A 14,340-nucleotide genomic window follows, 5' to 3' on the forward strand; every position below is an offset into this window, starting at 1 on the left:
CATTCGTGGCTGAACGCTGTTCTAAGATGATTAAATATTGTGCTTTTGCGAAACCTGACAAAGTGGTTGCATTAAGAACAAGTAAAAAAATGAAAAACATCTTTCATCAAAGTTTGAGTATTTCTGTTATTTGATGTGGCTCTCCGGATGTTTTGGAGGCATTTCTGAACATGGCGCCAATGTAAACTGAGGTTTTTGGATATAAATATGAATTTGATCGAACAAAACTAACATTGTATTGTGTAACATTGAGTCCTGGGAGTGTCATCTGATGAAGATCGTCAAAGGTTAGTGATATCTGCTTTTTGTGACACCTCTCTTTGGTTGGAAAATGGCTGAATGCTTTCTGTGACTAGTTGCTGACCTAACATAATGATATGTTCTGCTTTTGCTGAAAAGGCTTTTTGAAATCGGACACTGTGGTTGGATTAATGAGAAGTGTATCTTTTAAAATGGTGTAAAATACTTGTATGGTTGAGGAATTTTAATTATAAGATTTCTGTTTTGAATTTGGCGCCCTGCAATTTCACTGGCTGTTGGCGAGGTGGTACGCTAGCGTCCCGAACGATCCCAGAGAGGTTAATGGTAAAAAAAAAGCTTTTCTTTAACAAGCAGGGACATTTCTAAGTGACCTCAAACTTTTGAATGGCAGTGTAGGGGTTCCTTTTGTCCAGGTGTGAAAGGGCAGTGTGGAGTGCAATAGAGATTGCATCATCTGTGGATCTGTTGGTGCGGTATGCAAATTGTAGTGGGTCTAGGATAATGGTGTTGAAGTGAGCCATGACCAAGTACTTCATGGCTACAGATGTGAGTGCTATGGGTTGGTAGTCATTTAGGCAGGTTACCTTAGTGTTCTTGGACTATGGTGGTCTGCTTGAAACATGTTGGTATTACAGACTCGAGCAGGGAGGTTGAAAATGTCAGTGAAGACACTTGCCAGTTGGTCAGCGCATGCTCGCAGTACATGTCCTGGTAGCCCTGCGTCCTTGTGAATTTTGACCTGTACAAAGGTCTTTCTCACATCGGCTGCGGAGAGCGTGATCACACAGTCTTCCGGAACAGCTGGTGCTCTCATGCATGTTTCAGTGTTATTTGCCTCGAAGCGAGCATAGAGGTAGTTTAGCTCGTCTGGTAGGTTCTTGTCACTGGGCAGCTCTCGGCTGTGCTTCCCTTTGTAGTCTAATGGTTTACAAGCCCTGCCACATCCGACGAGCATCAGAGCTGGTGTAGTACGATTCAATCTTAGTCCTGTATTGCCGCTTTGCCTGTTTGATGGTTCATCAGCGGGCATAGCAGGATTTCTTAAGGTTCCGGGTTAGAACCCCCTCCTTGAAAGCGGCAGCTCTAGCCTTTAGCTCAGTGCAGATGTTGCCTGTAATCCATGGTTTCTGGTTGGGGTATGTACGTATAGGCACTGTGGGGATGACGTCATTGATGCACTTGTTGATGAAGCCAATGACTGATGTTGTGTACTCTTCAATGCCATCGGAGGAATCCCGGAACATATTCCAGTCTGTGCTAGCAAAACAGTCATGTAGCTTAGCATCTGCTTCATCTGACCTTTTTTTTATTGATCTAGTCACTGCTATAATTCTTCCTTGTAAGCAGGAATCAGGAGGATAGAATTATGTTCAGATTTGCCAAATTGCAAATGTATGCGTCACTGTGTGTGGAGCTTTGTATGCTTCTCTGTGTGTGGAGTAAAGGTGGTCCAGAGTTTGTTTTCCTTCTGGTTGCACATTTAACATGCTGATAGAAATTTGTTAAGACGGATTTAAGTTTCCCTGCATTAAAGTCCCCCGCCACTAGGAGCTCAGCCTCTGGGTGATCATTTTCCTGTTTACTCATGGCGGAATACAGCTCTTTGAGTGCTGTCTTAGTGCCAGGATCAGTCTGTGGTGGTATGTAGACAGCTACGAAAAATACAGAAACTCTAGGTAGATAGTGTGGTCTACAGTTTATCATGAGATGCTCTACCTCAGGCGAGGAAAAACCTTGAGACTTCCTTAGATATTGTGCATCAGCTGTTATTTACATCGTCTGCCACCCCTTGTCTTACCAGATGCCGCTGTTCTATCCTGCCGATACAACGTATAACCAGCCAGCTGTATGTTGATAATGTTGTTGTTCAGCCATGAATCCGTGAAGCATAAGATTTTGCAGTTTAATGTCCCGTTTTCCACATAGGTCATCGATTTTATTTTCCAAAGATTGCACGTTTGCTAGCAGGATGGAAGGCAGTGAGGGTTTATTCAATCGCCTATGAATTCTCAGAAGGCAGCCTGCCCTCCGGACCCTTTTTCTCTGCCTTCTCTTCACGCAAATGACAGGGATCTGAGCCTGTTCCCGGGAAAGCGGTATGTCATTCAAATCATAATGCTGGTAGTTCTGGTGAGTTACCACCACTCTAATATCCACTAGTTCTTCCCGGCTGTATGTCAGGGAATACTCCCATGAAATGGACAAAAATGAATGGGAAATTATTGGCACCGTACGAAGCATATACACGATGTACAATACCACTCAAATGGACGTTGTTTCATTCAAAAACTTATTGCAATGCCAAGTGTCACACAGCAAAAATCCAATAGATGGCGGGCGCGCTCCACGGTAAATTTTCATATTGCAAATGCACATCAAGTCAAGACCAAAGGGTAAAATTGAGAGAATTTTTTTTCCCCTAAAACTTATCACCCTCTTAAGCCGACCCCCTACTTTTTCGAACATTCTGTTAAAAATCGCGCAATATTTTGGCGTCCTGCTACTCATGCCAGGAATATAGTATATGCATATGATTAGTATGTGTGGATAGAAAACACTCAGACGTTTCTAAAACTGTTTAAATCACGGCTGTGACTATAACAGAACGTCTGTTTCATCGAAAAGCGCAGGAAAATCTGATCACTGGAGATGGAAAAAAATATCCATGCGCCACTTCAACCCATTGTTAAAGGTGAACCGTATTAAATGAGGCCGAGGTTGCAGTACCTACAGCTTCCACAGGATGTATAGAGTCTTCTCATTTGATTCTGATTTGATTCTTGGTAGATCCGACCAAAGGGAACCGATTCCCTCCGACCACCAACTTGATGCATGGTCTCTGTGTTTTTCCGGACATTTTTTCCAGACGACCAGCTATCGAATTTACATCGCCTCCTGATGATTTTTATAGCTTATTAACGTGTAGTAATACCTAAAGTTGCACTAGAAAGGTATTTCGAAGTGTTTTGTGAAAGTTTATCGTCGACTTTTTAACTTTTAAAAAATGACGTTACGTTATGAAACGCTATTTTTTTCCGTTTATCACACAGTTTTCATAGATCGATATCTAGGCTATATATGGGCCGATTTAATCGAAAAAAGACCCAGTATTGACGCCAAGAAAGAAGATGGTCAAAGGTAATGAATGTTTTATATTTTGTGCGGTTTGTGTAGCGCCGACTATGCTAATTCTTTTGTTTACATCCCCTACGGGTCTTTTGGGGTGTTACATGCTATCAGATAATAGCTTCTCATGCTTTCGCCGAAAAGCATTTTAAAAATCTGACTCTGTGCCTGGATTCACAACGAGTGTAGCTTTATTTCAATACCAAGCATGTGTATTTTAATGAACGTTTGCGTTTTAACTAATACTATTAGCGTTTAGCGTAGCGCATTTGCATTTCCAGAGCTCTAGTTGGGACGTCTGCGTCTCAAGTAGGATCAAGAGGTTAAAGTGCTTTCTGGACCATTTTTAAAAATTCTTTAAAAAATATATTTGTTCATACAGTTCTTATACATGTATAATTGAACATACTTTGTCATATTTCTTTTAATTGTCCATAAGACATATGTTTTGTCCATTTGCAATATGATTTCACAGGAAGTCAAAAGTCAGTGAACCATTGCCAAATGCCATAAATGTTCAAATGCAATAGGAAAGTATTGAAAGTGCCAAATCAGGATGTTATGTCCATTTGCCATGTACGATCATAGGAAGTCGGTTTACAAACCCAAAGGTCAGTGAACCATATCCAAATGGCATGTATACTGCCCAAATGATATATAGCACTATGTTAAGCCTTGAATCAACCTAGATGGTCTAATTGTCATGTATGATGAGGGAGCAGTGTGACTGTTGTTTGTTTATGATTTTTTTGAAAAACGTCCAAAATGACCAGGGGCTCCCCCTATTGGATGGGCACAGGTGGGGCGTGCTCCCTACCCAACTGTAGACCCCCTCCCTCAAGGCATTTTTTATTTTAAATGTGCTCCTGGTAACCCATTCCAATCACCAGGCGCACAGCTATCCATTTGCAATGTTTCAATGGGCATTTACCATCACGAATTTGACATGCTCAAAAATACTGCAGAAATGCAAAATTGACTGGCCCAATGAACTCGGGTTGGCCGGGCAGTGATAGTGGTTCCTCTCCATTGCTCGTTGGGTTGATTTCATCATGTCCATTTGGTAATGTTTTTTCACTGTTGAATCTTATTGCAAATGTACTGTCTATTTCAAAGTGCGTTTACCATCACGAATTTGACATGGTCAAAAACGCTAAATTGACTGGCCCGATGAACTCGGGATGGCCGGGCAGTGATAGTGGTTCCTCTCCATCGCTCGATGGTGACATGAGAGAAGTGGGACTCGGTCGTTTTTTAAATGAGTTTTGAAAAACGAACAAAATGACCAGGGGCGCCCCCTATTGGGTGCTACCTACCTACCCAACCATGAACCCCTTGCACCCCCCTAAAGGCAATAAAAAACATTTTTTTTAAATGTGCTCCTGGTAATCTGTTCCAATCACCAGGCGCACGGCTGTCTATTTGCAATATGTTTCAATGGGCATTTACCATCACGAATTTGACATGCTCAAAAATCCTGCAGGAATGCGAAATTGACTGGCCCGATGAACTCGGGATGGCCAGGCAGTGATTCTGGTTTCTCTCCATTGCTTGTTGGTGTTGATTTCAGACTGTCAATTTGGTGAAAGTCTTTACGTTAAGAATTGACTGATTTACACAGGGTTGAATGCAGTGTTTTCACAATATGCAGGTTGGGTATATCGAAACACCTTCAGGGTGAATTTAACCACTTCCGGTTGCTCCAGGAAGCTTAGAATCAACACAGGTAGAGCTCATAGTGGCCTGATGAATTGTCATCTAAGACACGTTCATACGACATTCAAAACCCACATAGGCTCCAGGTTGAATTTAGGGGAGCAGGCAATGTATTCCTATGGGGAGAGATGTCATTGTAATCTGTGAGATGAAAAAACCCTGTTTTCACTGTTAAGGGTTAATGCCACATGGTCAAGGTTAGGCTTGCACAGATCGGGAGGACCTTAAGAACATTTCCTGTGGTTGAATTGTGCTTCTAACCCTAACGGTTCTCCCGCTGTCACCCAAAAGCACCTGAAATTTAGAGCCATTATGGGCCTACTTTTTTTTCACGGTCGCTGCGCTCAGACCGAGCGAGCTACGGTCAAGCGGGGCATCTCGTTGAACTCGGCACAGCCGAGAGATTATGGTAATGCCATTGTAGCCTCTGTATGTCTTTAAGCCCTTCACTGTGTCACTCCATCCTTGCTGTTTTGTGTTTGTGTGTGAGAGCTTTTCTGACTGATTTACTGTTCATGAGGGTTGCCTAATCACACACATGAAGTTTTGAAAATACCTGACCTTTTTAACCCTTCGAAACAGCCCCTATGACCCCAATTTAAGGCACTTCCGGTTGACACAGGAAGCTGAAAGTGAACACATATCCTCTTTGGGGTAGGCTCTTACAGAATTTTGAGTTTTAAGTCTATGTTAACTGACTGATTTACAGAGGGTTGAATGAGTGTGTGTGATTTCAGAAAATCACAGAAATCTCGCAGAGCTCCGAAACCGATTCGTCTGAACACGCCAAACTGGATCAAACTTTTTTTTTGTGGGTGGGGGATTAACACTTTTTTAGCATCACCAATTGTACATTGTACGATTTCTCTTAAATTACGATAGATAAATGGCTGCTTCTTTTTTTCCTGACACCGTTGGTTCATGTACTTTGACGTGAAGCAGTCAAATTAGCGCTCTATTTTAATTTGACCTTTAATCCCAGAAAAATGGCCTTAACTCAAAAAGCGTTGAGTCCTCGACACCATCTTTTTCGGGGCTAACAGCCCATTAGTCCAAACCTATGCTCACCAAGTTTTGTCTTCGAGGTCTTTTCCGTTTAGGAGAAATAGCCATGTCGTGATTGGTGATGTTTTGTACATTTGCAATAAGATTCCATTCGCCATCTGGCGGAAAAATGACCAAAATTTGAAAAAAGTATAAAACGGAAACCGAAGGTCCGAGAGACTTCGTTCGATGACTTCCCGGAAGATCTGGCCCCGGTGCACGGCCTGCCGCAGTCGGCGAATTTTACAAACATTCGCGGACATCTAGTAAGGGACAGTACATTTGCAATATGGAGTTTCTCATCGATCATACAGCAAATCTCAAAAAGCGCCCTTCATGTATGTAGTAATATGACACATTTCCTGAGCTAATAACGTAAAAAATAGTACATAAGAAAACAAAATACTGCAAAGTCTCCTAAGAGCTAGTCACGATGCTGCCATCTCCGTCGACGTCATCAGTCTCTCCAAAGCAGTGTTATTCAAAGTCAGGGTTTGCGACAGGAGAACTGCTTTGAGGTCAGCAAAATTTCAACTACAAAAGAATATTAAGAAAACAGATTATTGTATGGGAATATTTACAAACGTTTTAGAGAAAGCTAATTTAAAACATGCAATTTTATTTAGTAAATTTATTTATTTGATTCTTTTCATTTTGATAAGAGATCAAAATGATCTGAATTGAAGCTTGTTGATATAAAAATTGAATGTACAGATTTTAAGGTTGTATCATTTAGATTTTGGGTGTGGTGGGGTCGCAAGAAATGGGGTCCCCAGAAAGTAATACTGCAAAAAAACAAGGCCTAAATACAAAGCCTTATGTTAGGGGCAAATCCAACACAACACATCAATGCCTCTTTATTTTCAAGCATGACGGTGGCTGCATCATGATATGGGTATGCTTGTCGCCGGCAAAGACTGGGGAATTTTTGGGGGTAAAAATTCAAATCCTAGTGGAAAACCTGTATTAGTTAACAACATAGCTCAAGCAGTAGGAAACTGTCTCATCCATTTATATGCAGATGATAGTCTTAATAAACTCAGCTGGCCCCTCCCCGGATTTTGTGTTAAACGCTCTAAAACAAAGCTTTCTTAGTGTCCAACAAGCTTTCTCTGCCCTTAACACCTCCAAAACAAAGGTCATGTGGTTTGGTCAGAAGAATACCCTTCTCCCCACCGGTGAGATTACTACCTCTGAGGGTTTAGAGCTTGAGGTAGTCACCTCATACAGGTACTTAGGACTATGGCTAGACGGTATACTGTCCTTTTCTCAGCACATATCAAAGCTTAAAACTAGATTTGGTTTCCTCTATCGTAATCGCTCCTCTTTCAACCCAGCGGCCAAACTAACCCTGATTCAGATGACCATCCTACCCATGCTAGATTATGGAGACGTAATTTATAGATCGGTAGGTAAGGGTGCTCTCGAGCGGCTAGATGTTCTTTACTATTCGGCCATCAGATTTGCCACCAATGCTTCTATACTACTCTGTAAACTGGTCATCTCTGTATACCTGTCGCAAGAACCACTGGTTGATGCTTATTTATAAAAAACATATTAGGCCTCACTCCCCCCAATCTGAGATATCTACTGCAGCCCTCATCCTCCACATACAACACCCGTTCTGCCAGTCACGTTCTGTTAAAGGTCCCCAAAGTACACACATCCCTGGGCCACTCTTCTTTTCAGTTTGCCTCAGCTAACGACTGGAAAGAGCTGCAAAAAACACTCAAACTGGACCGCTTTCATCTACATCTTTTCAATCAAAGACTCAATCATGGACACTCTTACTAATCGTTGTGGCTGCTTTGCATGATGTATTGTTGTCTCTACGTTCTTTCCCTTTGTGCTGTTGTCTGTACCCAATGTTTGTACCTTGTTTTGTGCTGCTACCGTGTTGTGCTGCTGCCGTGTTGTGTTGTTGTCGTCATGTGTTGCTAACATGCTGTGTTTTCATGTGTTGCTGCCATGCTATGTTGTCGTCTTAGGTCTCTCTTTATGTAGTGTTGTGGTGTTTCTCTTGTCGTGATGTGTTTTTGTCCTATATTTGTAATCCCAGCCCCCGTCCCCACAGGAGACCTTTTGCCTTTTGGTAGGCCGTCATTGTAAATAAGAATTTGTTCTTAACAGACTTGCCTAGTTAAATAAAGGTTTTTTTAAAAACAGCTTTATTCCAGACACTGGGAGAGAAATTCACATTTCAGTGGGAGAATAACCTTCAACACAAGACCAACTCTGCACTGAAGTTATTTACCAAAAAGACTCTGAATGTTCCTGAGTGGCTAAGTTAGTTTTGACTTAAATCTGCTTGAAAATGGCTGTCTAGCCATGACCCCTAACACCTTGACAGAGCTTGAAAAATAATAGATATATTGCAGGTGTGCAAAGCTCTTAGACTTACCCAAGAAGACTCACAGCTGTAATCACTGCCAATGGTGTTTCTAGCATGTTACACAGGGGGGTGAATACTTATCTAATCACTGTACATGACCAAAAGTATGTGGACATCTGCTCGTCGAACATCTCATTCCAAAATCTTGGGCATTAATATAGAGTTGGTCCCCCCTTTGCTGCTATAACAGCCTCCACTCTTCTGGGAAGGCTTTCCACTAGATGTTGGAACACTGCTGTGGGGACTTGCTTCCATTCAGCCACAAGAGCATTAGTGAGGTTGGGCTATTAGTCCTGGCTTGCATCCGGCGTTTCAATTCATCCCAAAGGTGTCCGATGGGGTTGAGATCAGGGCTCTGTGCAGGCAAGTCAAATCAAATCAAATTTTATTGGTCAAATACACATGGTTAGCAGATGTCATTGCGAGTGTAGCGAAATGCTTATGCTTCTAGATCTGAAAGTGCAGCAGTATCTAACAATTCCACAACAAAACCTAATACATACAATCTCGTAAAGGAATAAGAATATATAAGTATAAAATATATGGATGAGCAGTGACAGAGCAGCTAAGATGCAATAGATGGTAAAGAATAGATAGTGAAGGATACATTATATACATATGAGATGAGTAATGCAAGATATGTAAACATTTTTAAAGTGGCATTGAAGTGACTAGTGTTCCGTTTATTAAAGTGGCCAATGATATCAAGTCTGTAGGTAGGCAGCTGCCTCTCTGTGCTGGTGGTGTCTGTTTTAACAAACTGGTGGCCTTGAGATAGAAGCGGTTTTTCAATCTCTTTCCCAGCTTTGATGCACCTGTACTGACCTCACCTTCTGGATGTAAGTGGGGTGAACAGGCAGTGGCTCGGTTGGTTATTGTCCTTGGATCTTTTTTGCCTTCCTGTGACATTGGGTGTTGTCGGTGTCCTGGAGGGCAGGTAGCTTGCCCCTGGTGATGCGTTGTGCACACCACTCTCTGGAGAGTCTTGCGGTTGTGGGCGTTGCCGTACAAGGTGGTGATACAGCCCGACAGGATGCTCTCAATTGTGCATCTGTAAAAGTGAGTGAGGGTTTTTGGTGACTAGCCACATTTTTTTCAGCCTCCTGAGGTTGAAGAGGCGCTGTTGAGCCTTCTTCACCACACTGTCTGTGTGCGTGGACCATTTCAGTTTGTCAGTGATATGAACACTGAGGAACTTAACTTTCCACCTTCTCTACTGCTGTCGTGTCGATGTGGATAGGGGGGTGCTCCCTTTGCTGTTTCCTGAAGTCCATGATCATCTCTTGTTTTGCTGACATTGAGTGAGTGGTTATTTTCCTGACACCACACTCCGAGGGCCCTCACCTCCTCCCTGTAGGTTGTCTCGTTGTTGGTAATAAAGCCTACCACTGTTGTGTCGTCTGCAAACTTGTTGATTGTGTTGGAGGTGTGCATGGCCACGCAGTCATGGGTGAACAGGGAGTACAGGAGGGGGCTGAGAATGCACCCTTGTGGGGCCCCAGTGTTGAGGATCAGCGGAGTGGAGATGTTGTTTCCTACCTTCACCACCTGGGGGCGGCCCGTCAGGAAGTCCAGGACCCAGTTGCACAGGACAGGATCGAGACCCAGGGCCTCAAGCTTAATGATGAGCTTGGAGGGTACTATGGTATTGAATGCTGAGCTGTAGTCAATGAACTGCATTCTTACATAGGGTATTCCTCTTGTCCAGATGGGATAGGGCAGTGTGCAGTGGGATTGCATTGTCTGTGGACCTATTGGGGTGGTAAGCAAATTTAAGTGGGTCTAGGGTGACAGGTCTGGTGGATGTGATATGACTAGTCTCTCAAAGCACTTCATGATGACAGAAGTGAGTGCTACAGGGTGATATTTAGTTCAGTTACCTTTGCTTTCTTGGTAACAGGAACAACGGTGGCTGTCTTGAAGCATGTGGGGACAGCAGACTGGGATAGGGATTGATTGAATATGTCCGTATAAACACATCAGCCAGCTGGTCTGCGTCTGGTCTGAGGACGCGGCTAGGGATGTCAAGTTCTTCCACACATTCTTGACAAACCATTTCTGTATGGACCTTGCATTTGTGCACGGGGGCATTGTCATGCTGAAACAGGAAAGGGCCTTGCCAAGTTGGAAGCATAGAATCGTCTAGAATGTCATTGTATGCTGTAGGGTTAAGATTTCCCTTCATTGGAACTAAGGGGCATAGCCCGAACCATGAAAAACAGCCCCAAACCATTATTCCTCCTCCACCAAACTATGCATTCGGGCAGGTAGCGTTCTCCTGGCATCACTCCAGAGAACGCATTTCAACTTCTCCAGAGTCCAGTGGCGGCGAGCTTTACACCACTCCAGCCAACACTTGGCAATGTGCATGGTGATCTTAGGCTTGTGTGCAGCTGCTCGGCTATGGAAACCCATTTTATGAATCTCCCGACAAACAGTTATTGTGCTGAAGTTGCTTCCAGAAGCGTTTTGGAACACTGTAGTGAGTGTTGCAACTCAGGACAGATGATTTTACGCACTTCAGCGGTCTCTTTCTGTGAGCTTGTGTGGCCTACCACTTCGCGGCTGAGCTGTTGTTGCTCCTAGACATTTCCATTTCACAATAACAGCACTTACAGTTGACCGGGGCAGCTCTTGCAGGGCAGAAATTTGATGAACTGACTTGTTGGAAAGGTGACGGTGTCACATTGTATGTCACTGAGCTCTTCAGTAAAGGCCATTCTACTGCCAATGTATGTCTAAGGAGATTGCGTGGGTTGTGCTCGATTTTATACATCTGTCAGCAATGGGTGTGGCTGAAATAGCCAAATCTGCTAAATTGAAGCGGTGTCCACATACTTTTGTATATTTGTGTTGTATTTTTCATTAGTCTTTAAAAAAAATCTTCCAGAGTATACAGAGTATTTTGTGTAGATTGACAAAAAAAAAGGTTAATTCAGTTTCATACTTATGATACCCACTGTATATACCATGTGACATTAATACCCTCGAGTAATTAAGGCATTGTCAGAGCACAAATGTACAGTGCATACAGTAGACATACAATGTTGTTTGCTTCCCCAGCCCCAGGCCATTTACTGTAAGGACGTACTGGACATCGAGCAGTTCTCCACGGTCAAGGGGGTGGAGTTGGAGCCCAAAGATGACTCCTTCTACTGTAAAGTGTCCACAGGCAGCGTGTCCATCCCCTGGCAGATGGAGGTCAGAGGTCACACACGCATGCACCAAAAGGAAAAATGACTGCCGTGGTTTGATTTGTCATCAACCTGTTTTAAAACACTTTGTTATTTAATTATTTTCCTATCAACTATGTCAGACAAAGACACTGGGCAAATCAGCTCTATTTTTAAATGCTTTCACTTCCCTGTCCTATCAAGTTGGCCTTCACCTTTATCATACTAATGTGCTGGTCAGTGGCCTGGCAAAAAAACACTTGGGTTCTGCCCAAACAGCACCATATTCCCTATTTAGTCCACTACTTTTGACCAGGGCTCATAAGGCTCTGGTCAAAATGAGTGCACAATGTAGGGAATAGGGTGCCATTTGGTACGCATCTCAAAGTCCCCTTTACCCTGATATGCCCCTTTATCAAACGATTTTAGGTTTGACGTTGCGATCAATGTTTCTTCTGTTTCCAGATGATCGAGTCTGAGTGCTTTCAGGAGCTCAATGTGTTTCACACAGACGGGACAGTTCCCCCGGACCTGGACTGGAGAGGACAGCCCTCGCCACCACCTAAACAAGGGCTGCTTCAGAGGCTCTTTGGGAGACAGGTGAGCTCCTCAACCTTATTAAACAGAAAGCCTCAGTATTGTTTGTCATTGACTCTCCATGTTTTTGGCTGTAAGTGTATGTATTCTTATTAACGACGGATTTTTTTATAAACCAGACTAAACCTATTTTAGCATTTGTTATGTACTACATAACCCACCGTGTAAGATCTCACACTGAGCAGTATGGGTACTGTGGTACATCATGCTCCTGAAGCATACATATTGGTGTCCTGTCTATCTATGCTCCAATGTTTTCCTCATTAACTTCTTATTGGGCCTCCTGATAAATCTGTTCTGTATCACCCCCTGTCAGGACTGTTGTGGGAACTGCAGCGACAGTGACGAGGAGCCCACCAGGCTGTGACTGAGCTCCCTCCAACCAATTACATACACCAAGGATCTCATTTGTTTACAAATTTTGCACATTTGTATCTTTAAGATAGTTCTATATAAATATTGGAATGTATATTTTCAGTATATAGCCATAAAGTCCATGTCATTTAAATGTAATCATTATTCAGAACCCATCATAGGAGGCAACAACAGGTAAGCCTAAAACTGCTGTGGTCACCCCCCCCCCCAAATCTGTTGATAGTGTTGTCAGCTTTTCTTTCTCTTTTAAAAAGTGTCGACCGTGCTCCGACTGCTAAGTGTTTCTGAATGAAAAGTGTACGTCCACAACTATTTTTATATTTATATTTTATTTTTATTTACTTCATGTAATTCTAGGCAATCAAATTAGGAATGTTGTGTGAACTGTAGGCTTAAAGGAAATTGAAGACTAAGGTGAACTTTTGGTATGAGGTAATGCATTATGCACATTCTAGGATTCAATCTAGAGACACTTGATATAAACCAAATAGATATGACTAAACACTGCAAACAAGTGTATAATTTGTAACACTCGCGTCCGAAGTGTGTCTTCCAATGAATCTGAGTTTAGGTAGAAAGCATGTTAGTTCCCAACCATATTATGAGCTAGAGAAGTGAATTGACAAAAAAAAAAAAATGCATTGTAATACAGTAATTCAGTTGTAAGAAATGACCTTTTTCGTAAGACGTGGATAGCCGAGAATGGCCTGGAGTTTCCTCTACCATGACATCCTCTAGATGGCTACACGTTTGTCACGAAGCACTTGAGTTTAATTAAGCGATGCACTTATGACCAAACCGGTTTGTTTTCATCCTCCAAATATTTTTTATGGTTAATTCCTTCCCATTCAAGGTTCCTTTGATAGTTTATGGTACTCTATATAATTACCATATTTTATCAAATCTAACAAAGCTGTCTGTCTAGTAGGTTGAGACCATGCTGCGTCTCTCTCTCCCTCCCTCTGCTGTACCTCATGTGTTCCTCAGTGGGATTCTCCTTGTAAATGTGGGACTATAATAGGACTGAGGGACTGAACTCCCTGACAGACTATGGTATCACCCTCTGAACCCTCCTTACCAGAGACTCTATCAGACTGAGGAAGACGGTTCAAAGGGGAGGGGACACCGAGAGGTCAAACCATCTCAATGTAAAGCTCAGCACTCCGACGGAAATTGGAAGAGAGACTCAAACTCCTCCTACCATCCCCGTCTCTCATTATCAAATCATGTTATCGTATGTGATTCTCAAATTAACTTGCCTACATTCCAGTCTATACCGTACTGTACAGTGTAAAGTTATGCTACTTTTGTTTATTTTGCAATGTTTTTTTTACCGGTGTAAAGTTACAACAACAATAACAGTTCCACCATGAAACTAGAATAGGACTGAAAGTAAGATGAGTATGATTTCTCTTTACAATGTGCTCCTGAGCCAAGCTTACACACTGAGAGGGAGGGCTTCTGTCTGTCTGTCTCTGCATCCATGAAACACCTCTGACACTTTCTTTTTGCAATGCACTGATGTTTTTTGTGTGTGCATGCATGTGTCACCATAACCACTAGACTCTGTACCCACTTGGCACAAACTGGTTAAGTCAACGTATTGTGACGTGGAAAATACATTGGATTTGAAAAAAGTAATCAACTGTTGTGATT

The 14,340-nt window shown here is 42.6% G+C and overlaps 1 protein-coding gene across 1 annotated transcript in view; it reads left to right on the plus strand.

Annotated features, from left to right (window-relative positions):
- The window catches only part of LOC112257901 (G protein-coupled receptor kinase 6), a 63,915-nt gene extending 50,584 nt beyond the window's left edge, over positions 1-13,331 (plus strand). Inside the window, exons 14-16 of the mRNA XM_024431825.2 lie at positions 11,603-11,740; positions 12,178-12,312; positions 12,626-13,331. Of these exons, the coding sequence (XP_024287593.1) occupies positions 11,603-11,740; positions 12,178-12,312; positions 12,626-12,676 (324 nt within the window). The 3' untranslated portion in view covers positions 12,677-13,331. The remainder of the gene's footprint in view (positions 1-11,602; positions 11,741-12,177; positions 12,313-12,625) is intronic.
- The last annotated feature ends 1,009 nt before the right edge of the window (positions 13,332-14,340 follow it).

This window comes from Oncorhynchus tshawytscha, linkage group LG09 (assembly GCF_018296145.1).
Source record: "Oncorhynchus tshawytscha isolate Ot180627B linkage group LG09, Otsh_v2.0, whole genome shotgun sequence".
Lineage (NCBI taxonomy): Eukaryota > Metazoa > Chordata > Actinopteri > Salmoniformes > Salmonidae > Oncorhynchus > Oncorhynchus tshawytscha.